Source organism: Bipolaris sorokiniana, assembly GCF_000338995.1.
Source record: "Bipolaris sorokiniana ND90Pr unplaced genomic scaffold COCSAscaffold_2, whole genome shotgun sequence".
Taxonomy (NCBI): domain Eukaryota; kingdom Fungi; phylum Ascomycota; class Dothideomycetes; order Pleosporales; family Pleosporaceae; genus Bipolaris; species Bipolaris sorokiniana.
This window is the reverse complement of record NW_006911896.1, coordinates 2,731,802-2,751,318: the sequence shown is the minus strand read 5'-3', so window position 1 is coordinate 2,751,318 and position 19,517 is coordinate 2,731,802. Positions and strand designations below refer to the sequence as shown.

Below are 19,517 nucleotides of genomic sequence, written 5' to 3'. Positions count from 1 at the left end.
GCTATTTCACTCGCGAAATTACCTCCTGGAATTCATTCTGCTCTCAAAATTAATAGACGCGGGAATACCCACAGGCTGCATGCATCCATGCGGGAATCCGGGTAAGAGTACGAACTATGACTAGAGACTCGACATGTTCATTCCAGAAACGCAGACGGCAATAGTTTCTTTGAGGAAGAAGAGAGTATGAGTTGTTGATATAAGCTTCAAAAAATGGTTGAGTGAAGAAATTTCCATCGGCGGTGGGAGCGAGAGATACCCGAGATATGGCTTTGGTAGCATAGACGGCCGGAAATTTGAATGATGCGGGCATTCCCTCGGGTTTTAGACGCATTGAAATGGTGACCGAACAGAGAGAGATGGCATTTAATGAGCCTAGAGGATAATCTAAAGAATAGCTAGATTGCCGGTAGAATCTAGTGTGGTGACCTTAAAGGAGTTCGACGTAGGTCACCCTACCATGGCGAGAGTGATTCAAATCATCTCATGATGAATTGTAATAACGATGAAGGTGTGAGCCTTGCGGTATTGTGGGTTTCGCGCCTTCCTCTGTGTAGAGTTGAGTCATGTGGAAAGGGTCAAGAGGTCGTGCCTGCCAGTGTTACAAGACCCTGAGTGCCTTCTCGCCTTGACATGTTTACTTCGTCCCACTCACCTGCTTCTCTACTCCTTTCTAATCGCCTTCACAATGAAGGTAATGTTTTTTTCTCACGGTTATACTTACCCGCTGCTTATATACACGCAGAGACGGTCGTGCCTTTGCATTTGTCATCTCTGCTTATTAGTGGATATCACATTTACCGAATACGATGAGCCGACTATAACACTGCTCCTAAGCGAAGAAAAAAACTTTTACCCTCAGGATACCTGAATGTGTTGGGGCAGTGTGGGCGGGAACAAGATGAAAAGTCGACCGCTCTCGATGGCGGCGAAAAGTTTCACGACTCAGCTTCAGAAGAGAAGGGAGACCCGACTAAAGACTTTTCCTCCCATGGTGCCCAGTGCGCCATCGATGAGCTGATGAACACGAGTGGGATCAATGTGGGTGTCACCGGTTGCACAATAACATGGGTGCAGTTGGTGTCTCAGCGTGGGGCTACGCCCTAAGCTAGTTGTTTTTTTGGTCGACACCAAGAATCTGGATTCTGGAATCAATGGGGCAATAGCAAGGATGGTGCAACTAGCTGCGCTCTCGGTACTTGTACTACCGAACATTCACTGCCGATATGGACAAGGCTGATTCATTATCAATGAAGGCCTCTGTCAGTTTTGAGTCAGCGGAGCATTCCATTGCTGGTATGACGGAAGGTGGAGGTCCTCTCTGTGGGGTCCCCGAGGGTGGAGAACAAATGACTGGGCCTTGTTCGAGACTTTGGTCGTATCGGCATGTTGGTCATCATCTGTAAATGTTGAGAATCAGATGCATCCGAATGCTCAGCTCTGAGGCTGATACTGGACGAGTAGTGACTTCAGTGCTTGGCACAGATGCCGGACCGAGATGCTGGCCACGTCCTAATGATGCTCTCGCTCGGGTTGCACGCTGCAGGATAGAGCGATTATGTCGGTGCGGCGCGGTCTACGCCTGTATGTATGTACCTACGCGAGGCACACTGGGAGGGGAGTGCAGCGCGCGTGCATCATGATGACCAGAACGTTGGCCATGCGTAGCGCCATTTGCGGCTCTGGTGATTTGCGAGGCATTTGCCAATGTCGTCCCGAGTTGCTGTGCATTGGGTAACGCTGTTCGCATCGCAAGCATGTGCCGACGGAGCTTGAATCAGCGCCGAAGGGAACGTCAGGCCAGCCAGCCTTGCCTTGTTGTCTCAGGGCGCTAGGGGACCCTTTGCGCACACGCCTGTCTAGACGGTTGGCTAGAGCCCCGTGGAGAAAGGAACGCTTGCCCAAGGACCAAGAACGACATCTCGCTCCAGCCGACTGGCTACACACGCACATGCATGCTATGCAAAGTCGGGGTAGCCGTAACCGTTGTAGCAGGCCTCTGGGTCACAGCCGCTACTATTACCGCTCTCCAGCGCGCTCACGTGTATCACGCTGTGGGATTGGCATGCGCGCTTCGACATTCGGCCAATTGCTCTATACACGCCTATACGGCCCAGCGCTCCGCCGCCCAGCACTCCAAGACATTACCGTTAGCTTTTTAGCTTTGAATTTACCCTTGCTCGCCCATGGTCTGTCGGATTCGCCCAAACCTAGACGTGTCCGCGAGACCACGCACGGCAGATACAATAAAGAAAGCCCTGACCTGGTGGCTTGCAGCACCATCTCCTCCACCGTGGGGCAATTGTCACGAGGCGTTACAGAGGACTCTTGCTTTTACGGGACGCCTTGGGGAGCGGGGTGCCACCCGAAACTCAGCTAGTGAGAGCTGCCAGTGACACGCATGTGAGAGCGCGGCCAGCCATGTTTGCCTATTCGCTCGTTGTCGCTCCGGGTGGTGGGAGCAAGGTTCTCCAGATGCGCCGCACGGGTGTGGCTAGCAAAAGGGAATGGTGACAACAATAACATTAACGCCACCCGTGTTTGGGATCGCACAATTTGCTGCCTGAACAACGGCTGGGGGTCGAGCAACAGGGTAACTTTTCCGTCCCTGTTTGCTAATCTTGATGTTTCCGGGTTTCGGCCCATCAGCAGTCAGATAGGCATGTGCTGTGTAGGAGGCACACCACCTTTTCGGGACCGCCGTCTCTATTGGCCCGCCCTTACTCCACCTCCCGTGACGAGCCAATCCTTTTGTGCAGGCATGTATGCTGCGAGATATGCTTGACCCACCCAGAGGCATGGCTTTCAAGCCGGGACACGCCTTCCACTCCCGACTCCATACCCATCGCGATGCACAACGGCTAGCTGCAATAAACACTAACGACGTTAGAATCGGCCCAGCACGATACCCCGGATCGTCGTCGGTTTGACAAAGAGTAACTGCATGATCAAGCGCCGGCGCCCAGTGGCGTTTTGTGTACCAGTAGATGCTGGCCATCAACAGGACAGAGCTAAATTGATATTCACGGTCAGCTGTTGTTGGTGTTGTCAATGGGCAGTCAGCGTGATGCATCGAGAACCAGAGTCGCCTACAAGCCCCAGGCGCAATAAGACGTCTTGGCTGGGGAGGCGTCGGCTAGCGGCTGTGGATGTAGACGTTGTATCTCACTCATTCGCCGGAAGGATCCAAGCCTCGGGCTTCTGCAAGGATTTTCTGGGAAAAAGTCTGCAGGTCTCGCCCGCTAGTATAGGCCCCCGTGGGTAGCTTGAGTGAGCTTGGCGCCCCAGGTTTCGACGCCCCCAAAGGCGCTTCGTGTCCCGGACCAACTGTTGTATCGCCTAATCGAGGCACATATGCGCCCATCTGCAACAGATGGGTGGTACCGACAGCAATAGCTCACAGACTTGGGGACGTGTAGAAGGCTACCTAAGCAGGACCGGCTGAGCTGACAGGCCAGATCAGCCGCGTGCCAGCCGTATGTGTATGTAGGCGCGGACATGGTCATCAGTATGTAGGGGGGAATTTGGCCAACGGCCTATAGAGAAATAGCAGCAATCCTTCCAGAATTGTAAGATGCGGAGCTGTAGCCCGGCCAGGCCTAGCGTGTTAATGTGCAATGTTACGGTAGAAAAGCCACACGGGCACCGTGCTGTAGTATCACGGCTACTTGACGTGCCATATTAAAAGCTTGGGAATCCCACCGCTGATCGCGTTTCACAGACGTCCCTAGCATCTCCTGTTTTCAGCGCTGTGCGGGACTCTTCTTTTTGTGCGAAGAGTTCTTATCAATTGCCCTTCGGCCTGCTTCACCTTCTCCAAGCACAACCACAACCACAATCATGCCTGGAGGTGGAGTCGTCCCCGTCACAGGCACGGCTGATGTTAGCCGTGTCGAGGCTCCCGTCACTGTTCGCGCCTACCTGATTGTTGCTTTTGCAGCTTTCGGAGGTATCTTCTTCGGATATGACACTGGTTGGATGGGAGGTGTCCTGAACATGGACTACTTCATCAAGCAATACACTGGAGCCGAGTACCCCGATGTTAAGTTCCCCGGCCTCGGTCCTTTGGACCCCCAGATTACAGACTACCGAAAATCTACCTTCGTTATCGCTCCATGGCAACAATCTCTCGTCACTTCTATCCTATCTGCTGGGTATGTGGTCAATTCCAATCACTGCTGTATGGATCAATTGAAATACTAACTGGACTAATAGTACTTTCTTTGGTGCCATCGCCGCTGGTGACATTGCCGACTTCATCGGACGTCGTATTACTATCATTCTCGGATGTGCCATCTTCATGGTTGGTGGTATCCTCGAGACTGCTTCCACTGGTCTTGGTGTCATGACTGCTGGTCGTCTCATCGCTGGTTTTGGTGTCGGTTTCATCTCCTCCATTGTCATTCTGTACATGTCCGAGATTGCCCCCAAGAAGGTCCGTGGTGCCATTGTCGCTGGTAAGTACAAAAGCCGGCTGAAAAGCTGCCCTGCGGGTCGTACAATTTCGTTAACACTTTTGATTAGGTTACCAATTCTGCATTACCATTGGTATCCTGCTCGCCAACTGCGTCGTCTACGCGACTCAGGAACGCCGTGATACCGGTTCTTACCGTATCCCGATTGCCATCCAGTTCCTGTGGGCTATCATCCTCGCTGTCGGTCTTGCTCTTCTGCCCGAATCTCCCCGATTCTGGGTCAAGAAGGGAAAGCTTGACAAGGCTGCCAACGCTCTTGGCCGTGTCCGTGGTCAGCCCACCGACTCCGAGTACATTCAGGATGAACTCGCTGAGATCATTGCCAACCACGAGTACGAGATGTCTGTTGTTCCCCAGACCAGCTACCTTGGCTCCTGGATGTCCTGCTTCGAGGGCAAGATCGCCAAGCCTTCGTCCAACGCTCGCCGTACTACTCTCGGTATCTTCATGCAAGCCATGCAACAGCTGACTGGTATCAACTTCATCTTCTACTTTGGACCCGTTTTCTTCCAGCAGCTTGGTTCCATCGACAACCCCTTCTTGATCTCTCTCGTCACCACGCTTGTCAACGTGCTCTCGACCCCCGCCTCGTTCGTCATGGTCGAGAAGATTGGACGTCGCCCTCTTCTCATCTTCGGTGCCGCAGGCATGGTTGTCATGCAATTCATCGTCGGTGCTATTGGTGCCACTGCCGGAAAGAACACTGCCGACCACCCTGCCAACCCCAACGCTACCCGCGCCATGATTGCCTTCATCTGCTTGAACATCTCCGTCTTCGCCACCACTTGGGGTCCCTGTGCCTGGATCGTCATTGGTGAAATCTTCCCTCTCACCATCCGATCTCGCGGTGTTGGTCTCTCCACTGCTAGCAACTGGTTCTGGAACTGCATCATCGGTATCATTACTCCTTACCTTGTTGCCGACCGTAAGGACTCTGCTCGTCTTGGATCCAACGTCTTCTTCCTATGGGGTTCTCTCTGCTGCATTTCCTGTAAGTTTTTTGACTGCTGATACCTTTTCAACGGAACGTCTGCTAATATATACAACTTAGTCCTCTTCGCCTACTTCTTCGTTCCCGAGACCAAGGGTCTTACTCTCGAGCAGGTCGACAAGATGTTGGAGGAGAGCACTCCTCGCACTTCTCGCAAGTGGAAGCCACACAGCACTTTCGCTGCTGAGATGAACCTCGCCGAGAAGCACATTGAGATCCCTGTGGAGAACGTTACCACTAAGCGGGAGACCTCTGTTTAAGTGCGTGTCTCTTTCACACCTTGGATAGGGGAGAAAGGGAGTATATGGTATATGGAAATACATAGGTTCATATATGTGGAATGATGATGTTGGTGGATGATCAGTAATGTTTGGGAAGCTATGATGGCAATTCGTCTATTGCATTGATTGCAAGCGATGATGCGCTTTTTGTAACTTCAATAATGGAATTTATTATACCCAGAGTCTCAGTTATTACTGGTCTCTATTGCGATCCTATCTCCCATATCTACAATGCTGTGCCATGTTCATGCTGTTGATTGACTTGCACCTTATCTTCTCATATCGCCCCCCCCCTCTCGGCATGAAACACGGAAAAGAAACCTCGCACTCTCCTCCCATTTCCTACAAACCAGGTCCATACCTCCCACATGTGCCCTGCCTCTCTGCCTCCCTCCTTTCCGATCCCAGCCACCTGGACCCCCTCATGACCCTCACACACCCATAGACACGCGTATGCACAACACACACCCACACCCCCTCATCACGCGCACACACCCTCCTCTCAGCCCCCAGACCCCTAGCAACCCCGCATTCTCCCTCGTATACATGGTCTCAGACTAGCACACTACAGTACCGTTTTTTCTTAGTTCGGGCACCCCCCGAGAAAAAAAAAGTCCTAGACTAGTGTACATAGTCTAAGTTATCTTTTTTTTTGGCACAAGTCACACATGTTATTACATATTTGGTGTACCATACTTTTTTTCTTTCACTTGCGCTTCTGGTACCACGGCGGCTAGTTGTGATGGGGTTTGGGGGGGGATGTGTCTAGGTCCATGTGCTAAGCTGGGATCCCGATTTTCGATTTTTGCTTTTTTTGGTACCGTGTTTTTTGGGGGGGCTCTGGTGCGGTGCGGCTGGGTGTGGGGTTTGGGTGATCGAGGGGTGTGATTGGTGGGTTGGGTAGATGAATGGTGATGATGTTTGGGTTGGCGGATATTGGCGGTGCTGGGTAGGGCAGGTAGGGGAGCTGAAGGTGAGGGTTATGCAGGGTTTGGGTAGGAGTTCGAGATCAAAGTGGAGATCGAGTCTGGAGCGAGGGAGAGAGATCGAGATGTGGAGGTTTTGGTGTCGTTTTTTCAGCGGAGAATGCTAGCGATGCGTTGCTTAGTGTTTTGTACTACTGGAATTTCAACAGTCAGGTTACAGGTGCATTGGTGCGTGAAAGGTGAATTTAGGACGTGCTTCAGTCTCCCTTTTTGTGTATTTCTTTTCGGGAGTTCTCTCACGAGTAGAGTGACAATGGTCATTTGGGCAGAACTACTACATAGTTTGGGTAAGACCAGGAATTCGGATATTTACCACGTTGCTAGCTGGATCACTGTTACATTCGCAACCGCTTGTTTCATATCACTTTTTTTCAAGAACGGATAAGCATTATTTTTTCGGGGTATTTGTTCTCAGTTTCATCTTCTAGACGGAAACTATCATATTCCTTTTCGTTTACTCTGTCTCAGGATGAACAATAATATACATGGTATTTATAGCAAGAAACAAGAAGTAATCCAAATCATAAACGCCGTTTCTTTGAGGGGAGTATCGAAATTAAAAGGACGTATAACACGTAGTCAAAATAATCTTACAGTCTCATCCATCGCCTTCTGAATGTCAAGTTTAGTAGGTCCACCAATCCGAAGCTAATACTATACAAAGACAGATTCAAGACTCCGGCTTCCCTAGTCGTGAGGATATTCATCACGCACGTTACTTACAAAGCAGTGGTGCTTCTCATCCCAGCGCTTGAAGTGTCGTCCAGCGAGCTTCAGCAGTGCTTCTGAAGGATATGTGTCTTCACTGACGGGTTGAATGTTCTCAGCGGCAACATAGCGAACTGACTTATCGCAGACACTACATCTTGGTCAGCAGAGTTTCCAAAAACGAAAAGAAGCCGAGCAAGTCTTACAGGACGTGATAGAAAGCCTGATTCCTGCCATTTGGCAGGGAATCAACGCGCGTGTTCTGAATCCAGTCTTCGTTTGCGTCACACACCACATCCCATCCCGTAATGACGCCCTCGTAACCATACCGCTTGTGTTGAAATAGCTGGCCGACTTTGAAGGAAACGTTCCGCGTACGTTCGGAACGGGCGATTCTAGGTTTACGTATGGCATCCACTTGATGCATGTTCTGCACAAAGGACAATAACCGGTGCCCTTCGAGTTGATTGTAGAACATAGGGATAATGTAGCGTGATAGCAGGGTGACATCCCACGGGTAATGCATCTGGAAGTGCTCGAGCAGATAAGGCAGGTACTGGCGGCGCCGGATGGTGGTGTGTCCTATATTGGAGGTGTCATCATTTGGTCCGAGGAGCAACATAGCCCATATGGTTGCGTAAAAGGCATTGTCCATGTCGGGATTGGCATTTATCCATGACGATTGCACACTGCCCATTCCGGCTTCGGTTTCGCGAATCATTTGCACAGAGTTCATGATGTTGCGTGCGGTACGCAGAACCATTTCTCTTGTGTTAGTATCGCTCAGGAAACTTTGATGTTCGCTACTCGGGACACCCATGTTGCGTAGTGTGCGCTGCAAGTCGCCCTGTCGCACTTCCGACGTGGAACGGAAAGGATCCAGGTACATGTATTCGCGTTCACTGGAGCTGGTAGGCTTGTACTTTCCATTAAGATCATAGTTCTTGGGTGCATACACAAGAGTGTAGACATGAAAGAGGAAGCCACAGGGCCGGGCATCGAGGCCAACGCGTCGAGCTATCGCACAGTATATCGCTACGGAGATCAGAGGAAGTGACTCATGGGCAGCCGAGCGCAGTACCAGTCCGATGAACGAGTTCCGCAGCGCACGGTATGAAGCATCGGGAACACCGTTGAAGCCGCGATCCCGAAGGAATGAGGCTAGGGTATAAGCCTTGTCTCGTGGACTCCAGTCACGGAAGTTGGGGTATTCTTGCAGCAGCCCGTCAGCCAGCTCGCCTATGTCGTTTGCAACGACATCAACATCAACCTCTTCACCAACTCTGGCAAACACATCGTATGCGCCTAGAGCTCTCTCGATGGGCACGTCATTTCCATCATGCAGACTAGTCCATACCTTGATGGCGACTTCACGATGTATGCGCTCCAGAACGGCATTCGCATAGTATCTTCTTGCCAGCACATCTTCCGCATCGTCTGGACAGGCGCATTCTCTAAGCAGCGTCTCTTTTGCGTCGTATCCATAGTCTGCGATGTCGTTGATGCAGCGTATGCGCCCGTGCTGAGTGGCGATGATGTGATTGAGCAGCTCTTTTGTACGGCGGTTAATTGTGTGTTTAGTCATGTACAAGGCGCGCCAATCTACGTCGGACAAGGGCGCGGCAAACTTTGCGGCGATGTTGTGGCGAGAATCCCATGTTTTGAACTGCGTCTTGCAAAGGTGACGCCAGATGATGGGCGCATCAGTTGTGAGTCGCTTGATGAGCTTGTTCGTCTGCGATACCGCGACGAGAGAGTGAGGATCCAGATTCAGGAATATGGCCTCGAGAATCTCCGTCGGCAGATTAGTGAAGCAGGGACGCGCCATGATGAGCCGCGGGGTAAATCAAGTCAGCGCAGGCGCGCAGGCAGAGGACTATGAAGGCGTGAGAGATGAGGATCTGGCGACCATGCGATATCAGTGACTGGCTTGAGGCGACGGCGGCAAGCCGTGATCAAGTCTTCGCGCCGGATTGCGTCAATGTTGAGACATGGCTGGGGCGGCGACGATGATCGCATCGCATTGTAGTTCGCTTATCGCTTATCAGCCAGCCTCGGCAGCCATGTTGCGATACTGCACCTCAACATTCTGGCATTCCATTTCACGGTACAGAATGGATATGAGTAGTGTCAACATGGTAGTATGCAAGTAAGTATATGTGCTTATTATGGTAAGACGAATGTTTCGTGCGGAGACGGAGGCGGAGACGGAAACAGCGCCATACTTACATCCGCACCCTGTCTGACATCTGAGCCTTGACACCCGTAGACTAACTCGTTCAGTGCGATGAACAATCAAAAATCTTGATCATGGTTGCTGACAGACGAATGATCAGTGGTCGGAACCAGTTGGGCCTGGCTGGATTCGTACCCAAACGAAAGCCCCACGCTTGCAAGACAACCTTGCGAACAATGCTGCCGACGCACGACCCGGACACAGCTGTCATACTTCAAGCACAAGCGCAACGACTCGTGGTATTAGTAGTAGAAAACGGCACGAAGTCGTCCACGTTTAGTCCGGCACGGCCGCGCGATGGGTTCCGATTCCCGCGTTCCGAGAGGCCCGACCGGTGTACTATGTACCGTAGCCACAGTTGATGTCACTGCTTTTGACGCACCGCCGCACTGCATTAAACAACATGACGCCCTAGAAGCGCGCATCTCATCTTACTGCTCCCCTCTTCCCCCTCCTGACTCCCTTGTATTCCTTTAATTTCACATTGCTTTTTCATCCGTCACCATGGCCGAGCTAAGCAGAGTCGAGTCGATGCAATACCCTGCCGGCCATTTATCCCATCTTTCAGAGAATCAACAGGCTCAGCTTGTCGAGTTCAAGGCCATCTGCGAGAAGGCTGGCTACTACACGCCTGCAGTCGGGCAGAAGCACGCAAGCCATGACGACGAGACTTTACTGTGCGTGCAAAACTCTAGTACATCGCCGACAAAATTAGTGGGGAAGCTGACTAGGAACAGGCGCTACTTGCGCGCACGTCGTTTTGTTCCCCAAGAAGCCTTCAAGCAGTTCAAGGACACTGAAGATTGGCGCAAAGAGAACAAGCTGAGCGATATCTTCAACACCATTGACGTCGAGGAGTACGAGCAGACACGTCGTCTGGTACCAATCCCCAGACCCACCATGTGCTCATTCTCTCTAACAAGCTCACCCAGTATCCGCAATGGCTGGGCCGACGTGACAAGCGCGGCATTCCCCTCTTCCTCTTCGAAGTCGCCCCGCTCAACTCCAAAAATATCTCTGCATACGAAAAGCAACTCGCAAAGTCAAAGACCACCCTTCCCAACGTCCCAACCAAGAATCTGCGCCTCTTCGCCCTCTATGAATCCCTCACAAGGTTCTACTCGCCATTGTGCTCCATGGTGCCTCGTGCCTACCCGGAGACCCCCGTTTCACAGAGTAACAACATTGTGGATATCAGTAATGTTGGTCTGAAACAGTTTTGGAATCTCAAGGGACATATGCAGGACGCTTCCGTTCTGGCCACAGCACATTACCCAGAGACACTCGACAGGATATTTGTATGTATACACTAATTCATGCCCGGTCATTCCAGCAAGACTGACAGGATTTTAGGTTGTTGGCGCGCCTAGTTTCTTCCCCACCGTCTGGGGCTGGGTCAAGCGATGGTTTGATCCCATTACGGTGTCCAAAATCTTCATCCTCTCCCCGTCGAATGTATATCCCACACTATCTCAGTATATCGACCACGAAAATATTCCCAAGAAGTACGGCGGCGGCCTCGACTTTGAGTGGGGCCAATTGCCAAACCTGGAACCGACCATTGAGGCGCAGATGAAGTGGGAGAAGCCAAATATACAAAATGGTCGTAAGACATTCCCAATTGGACCACTAAAGTGGGAAGATGGAAAAGACGGAGCAATGGAGGCTTGGGGAATTGGCACCGAGGGCGGCGCACAGAGACACGAGCTCATCTTCACCATCCCTAATCCCGTGGGTTACAGACAAGGCGATGTGATTCCACCTACACCCGTAGCTGAGATTGGAGATCCCCTCACAACAACGGGAACAGCCACGCACCCCTCAGATAGCGATGTGCCAGAGGTAGACACCCCACCTTCAGACCCCGATAGCCCAACTACGGCTACTGCACCTACTACAGCAACCCTGCCCATCCGCTCCGGCACCTCAGAACCTCGCTTCGAGCAACAAAGCCACACGCACGCCTCGGGGCAATTGGCAGAAGGCACCCCCGATGCCGCAACTATCGATCATGGCAACGGCGACAAGAGCGTCAGCGTCGAAACCCGCACCATTGGCCAGGCCCCTAAAGAGGTACCCCTCCCCTCTCCACAGCAACCCGCGGCTCCCAGCTACATAGACCAAGCTAAGTCTGCTGCTGCATCAGCCTCCGCCGTAGTCACTTCCACCGCCACTTCGGCTGCCGAAGCCGTAGCCAGCGTTGTCAATGGCAAGGATCACGATGAGCCTGCGGAGCCGGCCCGAGAAAAGACACCTGAAGAAAAAGAAATCGATCGCCAGATTGATGCTACGAGCAACAAGGAGGTAGAGGCTTTCTTGAGGGATCAGACCGCGAGTCGGAGTCAGGTCGTTAGTTCGTAGTACGACTACTACTCCTATTGAAACAAGATTTTGGGGAGAGTACTTTTTTTTGCAATACAATGGGGAATTGGAAAAGGAATGGAGGAAACTGTCGTGATACCACCGACTTTTACACCCTAGGAATTCTCAATTCACACATACTACACAAACAGTACACGTTTCGTATCTTCTGTGCTATTGATTTGAAATTTTGCTGCAAAATTGATTCTTGGTATTAACGAGCTTACCCCTTTATTTTTTTGCCTAAGCCAAACACACGGTCTTCACCTCTGCAATATATGTTTCGCACACAAGTACTCAGTCAATCGGACAAAATGAAAAAAAAAACCAAAGACGCTTCTCTACGAAAAAAAGCTCAAACTTTCCAACGCCCGTAAATGCAGAAAAAGTTCATTCCCCATCTCCCCAACCCATTCATGCCTTCACTTCACTTCACTTCAATACGTCAACATCTTCTGTCCCCCACTCTTCCCATCTACGCCCTCTCCCGGCCTGGCAAAACTACACCACCGATCCTTGATCGAAACAACCTCATACGTACCCTCTTCCTGAACGGGGATACTCATCGTCATTTCATGGCTAACCTCTGTTCGAATCTCCAGCACCTTGCTCTTTCTTCCCTTGTTCGCATTCGTGCTGCGGGTATAAGTGAATTCAAAAGGTGGGGTGCCCCAGAACTGGAACTCTAGATCGGTGCCACCGCCCTCGTGGATGTCGACTTCGGTGACTTGGCCGCCCGAGAGGCGCACAGAGGGGATGGGGTGGATGGTCTTGGTGAGGTCCAGACTGGCGAGGCATTCTGACGCGGAGTCACGGAGACCAGTGATGGTGAAGGTTCCCGGAAGCTCGGCCAGACGGCGGAAAGTGGTGCCTGGGTTGGATGCCTTGCGCTCTTGCTTCTCAAATGTGTAGAAGACTGTAAAGGGGGATTGACCCCCAAGGGCGAACGAGAGGCGCTCGCCAACACAAAAGTCCTGGCGGTCTTCCAGAGGTGTGGCCGTCGGGGCATCGTGCACGCTGATCTGGACACGGGGACCGCCTGGTGGGGGCTTGAGGGTACATCCGCGCGAGTCGCGAACCTTGCGGATGGAGATGGATGAGTGCCCTAGATGCATCTTGCGATGCTCAATCTTGAGATCGTACTTGTTCGTGGGAATGTTCTTGTGAATGCTGATCTCCGGTTTGGGTGTACCCTGGTGCTTAATCTCCACCTCGAGGTAGAAGGGTGCGATGCCCTCCAAAGTGATGGGAATAACCTCTTCTCCCTCTGACTCCCGGGAGCAGTAACTGTACGTCTTTCCAGGCTTATCGAAGCGTGCACTCGGCCGAGAGTGAACAGTTTGCTGGATAGTAACGGGCGAGAAATGCTTCTTCGAATGGTCATAGCGAGAGTCGGCAAGTTTCAAGAAAGTGTACTCGTAAGTACCAGCCTTTGAGGTCTCGGATCGTATAGAAGCGAAGCCACCTGCAGTATGAAGATCCTTTTCACTAACAGAAGCTGTCTTGCCCTTCTTGTCCTTGTACTCCTGTCGGTAAGAAATGTCAAAGGGAGGGTTACCTGTAATATAGTCAGTATCGTAAAAATCCATAGTACGATAGAGTACTCACCAGTCAGGGAGACATCAAATGCGTCTTCATCGCCTTCACAGACAGGCTCTTTGATGTACTTGCTTCCATCAAGAACGGCGCTCTTTTCGGGAACGCTGAGCGAGGGTCGAGCCACCCAAGAAACATGGAATTGATCCGCTGTATCATCGATCAGACCTGGACAGATAGAGTCCCTGACTGAAATAAGTTGATATGTGCCATCTGTCTTGACATCAAGCCACGAGTTGGGGTTCTGGAAAGACTCTCGTTTGACTTCTTTGGTCTTCAAGTTCTCGTACTTGAGCGACCAAGGACCGTTTCCAGTAAAGCGAAGCGGTAATCCAACCTGTCGGCTTTCCAGCGCCAGTACCGACTGCTTACCCTCAATGTGACCGAAGTAAGCCTTGGGTCGTTCGTGTCGTACATTAACCCTAGCTTCTTCCTTGAGAACTTCTTTGCACTTGGCTTTATCGGTCACACTAGTCAATGCTACAACGTACTCTCCACCACTGCTAAGCTTGTCGGTTCGAATAGTGTAGTGTGCGTTTTCGGTTTCGATAGAGCGCCTTGTACGTTTGCCATTGTGAACAATCTCGTATTCCAGTTTCCAGGGTGCCTCTCCGACAAAACCAACGTCGAACTCCGCGACATCGTCGATACAAGCCTGCTTGGGCCTTCTGCTCTCAATAAAGTGTGCTTGTGCAGATGGCTTCACATCTTGTTGAAGTCTAATATTGTTGAGGGGCCTCTCTGGGTACACAGAGTCGCTGATGGTCTTGAAGATGTACTCGTAGTGACCGGCATCTTGTGGAGTGAGATCGATTGTGCTGCGAAGACTGGCAATCTGCAATGGTGTCTTTCTGATCTCTCTTCCGTTGTCCTTCTTTTCGTAGTACGTGAGTGTGAAAGGCGGGCTTCCTACGAAATCGAGACCAACACGAAGACCAATTGGGTTACCAGCGCACTTGTCGATAATGTCTTCGCTGTCCAATGTCATATCCGGCTCGGGTGGGTTTTGGAGCAGACACGAGGTAGGCTCAAAGACTTCGCCATCGCAGAACTCGGATGCCACAGACTTGATTGTGTATAGACCTGCTGCTGAGATGGTGGGCTGCTCTCCCTTTCGCATGACTTGCTTTTGCAGAACAGCATCTGGGCTATGATAGCCGTCTGCAATGATGTTCTCCTGAGGCGTGAAAAGATACTCGACCGTGTGCGCAGTGTCAATGGGGTTCTTGCCAGTCGAAGCGTAATGGACCGGCAGGCGGGCAGTGTTACCCTTGGGCACACGGAGAGGATTCTGTGGGCTACATCCCTTCAGAAAAGCGGTAGGTCGTTCGTGAACTTCAAACATTTGGCGGATGCCTGCAACCTTGGGTTTCGGTCTATCCTCATCATCGACGTTCACGTAGCTGACGAAGTTGCCCAATCCATCATGTACCTCTTCAATCTCATACTCCCACGAACCGCTGTTCGTAAGGGTTTCGTTCAAAGGTACCAGAACCTTTTGCGAGCGAGCCCAGGAAATGTCTTCGCGCCCGTTCTTTACCAATGCTTGTGATGTATGCCTGGACAGAGGCGAGATGACATCCTCTGGTTGCAAATTCTGAAACTGGGATCCACCTCGAGGTTTTCCGTTTACTGTCAGACGGTACTTGACGCTTAGCGGCGGAGTACCCTCAACTTCCAGCGAAACATTTGATAGATCGCTTCGGCATCTGTTGTTGCCAGTTGGTTTGACTCGGGCTTGTGGGCAGGTAGTTACCACAGCGTTGGTTGAGCGGGGTCGCACCTGAAGCTTTGACTGATCCGTAACCTTTTTCAAAAGATACACGCCTGGCTTCTTGATGGTGTAGGTCAATGTTAACGGGTCGTCGGGGTTGGCGTTCTTGACCGCTTTTCTTGCCTTCTTCATCATTCCCTTCAGCTCGCTCTTCTTGACTGTGATGGTCTCATTCACGTTGGTGTCGATGTCGATGCGCAAGAGTTCCATCTCGTGAGGCTCGGTCTGGTTGATCCTGATGGGAATATCGAGTTGAGAGATGGTTGAGCTAAGACAGAAAGACTGCCTTTCTGGGTTCAGGATGGCAGATCCCTCGGGTAAGATATTGACAATCTGCTTTCCGAGAATTAGGGATGCATTATGTATGATTGCGCCAGGCTTGACGCTCCGTTCGCTGATGGCCAGTTCGCTATCCCACAGGAAACCAATCAATCCCATGAACCAAGCTTGTACAGGTATGCCAATTCTGAACATGAGCATGACGTCGATTCCAGCATGCATTATGAATAGGAGAAAAGCAGCGCCATTGCCCCATTCCAGCCAGGGAATCTCGAGCAGCGGTACGCCGAACATGAATAGCACGTCAAAGAAGCACCATTTCAGACACAGCCACAGCGACTCGTCGTCCTCGAGGGCTAGCGTATAGAAGTCATATGTCCGGTATGCCCATAGGCCGATGTAGACAGCGAATACGTAGAAGCGCTGCTGAGCGGGATCGAGAATGTCCGAGGGTATGAGGGGCCCTGAGGTCGGCTGCGGAGGGGCTTTTGGGAGATCGGGAAGCGGCGATCGAATGTTTGGCCGCGGGGAGGATGCTTCTGGGCTTTGCAGGCCGGGAGACCTGTTGGCGTTGGCGTTGTTGTGTGGTGTCTGTGGGAAGCCGCCCACGCCTCGCCGGGCTGGTGTGCCGTTCATCGCACCAGGAGTAGAGTTTTGACCGATGTCGTGTTCATGGGCCGGAAAATGCGACGGCGGAGATGGAATCAGCCGGTATTCTTTCGGGAGTTGGGGTGCTTGTCGACGGTTCCTCTCCCTGGGCGACGTGAGACTGGCAAACAAAACATTTACTGACATCTACGCGACAGGCGCGACAAGGATGATGCGGACTGCGCTGTCCTGGCCAGCCAATCAAAACTGCGCAACCCCGAGCTATCGGTCACGTGCCCTTTGCCTAGCATCGCCATCGCCTACCTGCTCTTGCTGCGCTACTCCACATTCACCATGTAGCGGTACGTTCATCGCTTCTTGTTGTCGTAATACGTCGCAAGCTGTCGAGCAGGGTTTTGTGTAAGCCGCGGATCCCGTCGCCATGCTCGTCTACTTTCCTTCTTTCCACCCTCCCAATCTCCACGCGTACACGTGAGCCTCTTCTACTTTGACCCAAAATACGGCACATTTTGTCTCACTCACAAGCTTTTTCATTCGAATCGCTCGCCATGGCGCAGTTGTATTGCCATCAGCCGACAAATGGCTATGATGTCTTGGCAACAACCCAAGACCATACTCAGGAGCAAGCGATGCCTGGCAAAGACTCAGCAAACGCAGTGGACGTTACTGATTCTAAAATCATGCAAGAGGGGAGTGACGCATCAACACCTCAAATTTCCGCAGACTCTGGAACTCTGGTGAAGCCTTCCAAAGCAGTTTCACCCAATGCCAGGAAGCGAAGTCCGCCTGAGCCGTCAAATTCCGAGCCCGACAGCAAGAGATCCAAAGCCTCGCCATCACCCTCAGCACCCAAGGATGGCCTTGCAATTAAGCCGATCTTTCCAAGCCCTCCGGATATGCCCGCTACTACCTTTGACAAAGAGACCTGGCAAGGCTTCTGTGAAATCGAAAGCGAGCCCGCGTGTTTCTCCGTCATTCTCCGCGAAATGGGCGTCGAAGGCGTGACCGTTCGCGAAGTCTTCAGCATGGACCAGCAATTCATCCGCGAAAATATCCCCCAGCCAATCTATGGTTTCATTTTGCTATTCCACTACCGCCAGTTTGGTAACGAGGATCGACAAAACGAGTGTTCTGATGGAGTGTGGTTTGCCAACCAATTACCAGCCCAGGACAGTTGTGCAACGCTGGCCATGATAAATATTCTCATGAACCAAACTACAGACGTTTCTATTGGGGAGCACCTACAGCAATTCAGGGACTTCACCAAAGATTTTACGCCGTATCAGCGCGGCGAAGCATTTGCAAGTTTCGACTTCGTCAAGAGAATTCATAATTCTTTTGCCAAGAAGATGGATATCCTAGAAGGTGACAAGCATCTCAGCCACAAAGTCAAGCGTGTCAGGCGTCTCAAAACACAACTGGCTGAAAAGAGTAAGCCAAGAAAGAGAGGGACAAAGTCACGGCAAGCTTCTGCCGACTCGGTAGCTACAGACGATAGTGAGGAGAGGGTCGAGGATAATGCACACCACTACATTGCTTTCGTTCCTGTTGGTAATGAAGTGTGGAAGCTAGATGGCTTCGACAAGTATCCGACGTGTGTGGGTTCTTTCAAGCCAGAACAAGGAGAGACGTGGTTAGAGTCGGTTTCTGACACAATTGCCACCCTCATGGCAGCAGGTGACGACGACTACGGTGTTATAGCACTGACGCAGTCCCCTCTAATTCCCTTACGCAACTGTGCCAGTCTTACGATCAACACTCTGGCACATGTCGAAGCGCGTCTCGACCACCTCTCCCAATCTACATCTCAAGACTGGAGACACCTCGTCAGTGCAGACGGGCAACCACCCAACCCTTGCATGCTTGGTCTTGAGTCGTATCTCGCTGCCAATCCTGTGCCTGAGGCAATTAAGGAAGCCATTGACAATGAAGACACACAGCAAGTTCTTGCGAGACGTCAGCAGCTGGTTATCCAAGCCAACGATGACGGTACACAAATTATGATGGAGATGCAGAATGAGGCAGAAGAAGATACAAAGGCTACACAACGGCGCTATGACTCTGGTCCAGTCATAAAGAAATGGCTGGAGATGTTAGCTGAAAACGGCTACCTGGAAGAGAATCTTGAGCGTTTTATGCCTTGTAAGGGGAAGAAGAAGTGATGTATCAAACATAGGCCTATAGAGCTGCGCGATGGCGATTATCTCAAGGACAGTTTAGTCTAGGTAGATACCCAGAGTAAGATGTACTCGTGGGTTATTACTAAGTAACTACACACATATAATCAGTAATTCTAGGTCCACAGAACAAATATCACAAAGTCCATGATTACCTTGTTGGTTCCATAAATCATCACACTCTCGGAGGTTTTACTGCTCTGATTTTCCTGTAAGAAATCATTCGATACAGGGTGAGAGAAAGGCAATGGGACAAGGAAAGGCTCATGGCTGCGCATTGCTAGCGCGTCAGACTAGTCCTCTCATCCACCCGCTCTTCCTGTAATACATTTAAATGAGACACACGGAAATTCGTCTGATCTGCATTGAGTGACTACTAGGCAGACCGAGTGGGTAAGTTGCTACTTTTAGAATGCAAAAAGTGTGGTACGAACGTGCATGAGCGACAGCATATACCTGCATGGGTAGCAGAAAGTGCATTGCATATCCATGGACTATGTTGGTAATCTTCCAACTGCGGGTCCAAGGATCACGACGCAGTTCTAATGTAAGCTCATACTATATTTAACGTGCTGGATAAGCGAGTTGGCCAGGCAAGCGAGTTGGCCACCCCACCAAGTTTGCGCACGCGGTTTAACTCTATACACAACCACTCCACGCAGTATATTCTAAATGCCTTCAAATGAAACAGATATTCAGCTTGCTATCTCTTCTCTTAATGCTCATCAAATCCAGAGCAACCGACGTGCAGCAGCAACATTTAATGTGACACGATCAACGCTACAGAACAGGCGCAATGGGAAGCCTGCCCGACGCGATTGCCAGCCCAACTCAAAGAAGCTTACCAAGCTAGAAGAGGAGGTAATAGTTAATTATATACTTGATCTAGATCTACGCGGATTTTCGCCTACCTACGTAGCTGTGCGCGATATGGCCGATAGACTGTTAGCTGCGCGTGGTGCTGGCCAGGTTGGGCAGAAGTGGCCAGCCAACTTCGTTAAGCGTACAGACAGACTTGCGACGCGTTTTAATCGGGCGTACGAT

General features: G+C 51.2%; 5 protein-coding genes across 5 annotated transcripts; 3 read left to right on the top strand and 2 right to left on the bottom strand.

Annotated features, from left to right (window-relative positions):
* The first annotated feature begins 3,670 nt into the window (after positions 1–3,670).
* Positions 3,671–6,001, top strand: COCSADRAFT_33703 (uncharacterized protein). The gene is made up of 4 exons (XM_007697417.1): positions 3,671–4,154; positions 4,216–4,457; positions 4,525–5,466; positions 5,527–6,001. The coding sequence occupies exons 1-4, from the start codon at positions 3,841–3,843 to the stop codon at positions 5,724–5,726; spliced, it is 1,698 nt and encodes a 565-aa protein (XP_007695607.1). The 5' UTR covers positions 3,671–3,840; the 3' UTR covers positions 5,727–6,001.
* A 1,127-nt stretch (positions 6,002–7,128) lies between these two features.
* On the bottom strand, positions 7,129–9,570 carry COCSADRAFT_33702 (uncharacterized protein). Its single transcript, XM_007697416.1, has 2 exons — positions 7,648–9,570; positions 7,129–7,592 (listed from the first exon to the last, which is right to left on the bottom strand). Exons 1-2 carry the CDS (start codon positions 9,267–9,269, stop codon positions 7,421–7,423), a joined length of 1,794 nt encoding a protein of 597 aa, XP_007695606.1. The 5' UTR covers positions 9,270–9,570; the 3' UTR covers positions 7,129–7,420.
* A 492-nt stretch (positions 9,571–10,062) lies between these two features.
* Positions 10,063–12,196, top strand: COCSADRAFT_109847 (uncharacterized protein). The gene is made up of 4 exons (XM_007698157.1): positions 10,063–10,354; positions 10,415–10,556; positions 10,610–10,975; positions 11,031–12,196. Exons 1-4 carry the CDS (start codon positions 10,182–10,184, stop codon positions 12,036–12,038), a joined length of 1,689 nt encoding a protein of 562 aa, XP_007696347.1. The 5' UTR covers positions 10,063–10,181; the 3' UTR covers positions 12,039–12,196.
* An 11-nt stretch (positions 12,197–12,207) lies between these two features.
* COCSADRAFT_109846 (uncharacterized protein) lies at positions 12,208–16,459 on the bottom strand. Its single transcript, XM_007698156.1, has 2 exons — positions 13,647–16,459; positions 12,208–13,596 (listed from the first exon to the last, which is right to left on the bottom strand). Exons 1-2 carry the CDS (start codon positions 16,321–16,323, stop codon positions 12,476–12,478), a joined length of 3,798 nt encoding a protein of 1,265 aa, XP_007696346.1. The 5' UTR covers positions 16,324–16,459; the 3' UTR covers positions 12,208–12,475.
* A 171-nt stretch (positions 16,460–16,630) lies between these two features.
* Positions 16,631–18,510, top strand: COCSADRAFT_33700 (uncharacterized protein). The gene has a single exon (XM_007697415.1). It carries the CDS (start codon positions 16,845–16,847, stop codon positions 18,456–18,458), a length of 1,614 nt encoding a protein of 537 aa, XP_007695605.1. The 5' UTR covers positions 16,631–16,844; the 3' UTR covers positions 18,459–18,510.
* Positions 18,511–19,517: the final 1,007 nt, after the last annotated feature.

Coding starts and splice junctions, on each gene's coding strand:
- COCSADRAFT_33703 (XM_007697417.1), top strand. CDS start 3,841: ATGCCTGGAGGTGGAGTCGTCCCCGTCACAGGCACGGCTGATGTTAGC. Junction 4,155..4,215: donor ACTTCTATCCTATCTGCTGG/GTATGTGGTCAA, acceptor CTGGACTAATAG/TACTTTCTTTGGTGCCATCG. Junction 5,467..5,526: donor TTCTCTCTGCTGCATTTCCT/GTAAGTTTTTTG, acceptor TATACAACTTAG/TCCTCTTCGCCTACTTCTTC.
- COCSADRAFT_33702 (XM_007697416.1), bottom strand. CDS start 9,269: ATGGCGCGTCCCTGCTTCACTAATCTGCCGACGGAGATTCTCGAGGCC. Junction 7,593..7,647: donor CAGGCTTTCTATCACGTCCT/GTAAGACTTGCT, acceptor ACCAAGATGTAG/TGTCTGCGATAAGTCAGTTC.
- COCSADRAFT_109847 (XM_007698157.1), top strand. CDS start 10,182: ATGGCCGAGCTAAGCAGAGTCGAGTCGATGCAATACCCTGCCGGCCAT. Junction 10,557..10,609: donor ACGAGCAGACACGTCGTCTG/GTACCAATCCCC, acceptor AAGCTCACCCAG/TATCCGCAATGGCTGGGCCG. Junction 10,976..11,030: donor AGACACTCGACAGGATATTT/GTATGTATACAC, acceptor ACAGGATTTTAG/GTTGTTGGCGCGCCTAGTTT.
- COCSADRAFT_109846 (XM_007698156.1), bottom strand. CDS start 16,323: ATGAACGGCACACCAGCCCGGCGAGGCGTGGGCGGCTTCCCACAGACA. Junction 13,597..13,646: donor ATTTGATGTCTCCCTGACTG/GTGAGTACTCTA, acceptor ACTATATTACAG/GTAACCCTCCCTTTGACATT.
- COCSADRAFT_33700 (XM_007697415.1), top strand. CDS start 16,845: ATGGCGCAGTTGTATTGCCATCAGCCGACAAATGGCTATGATGTCTTG.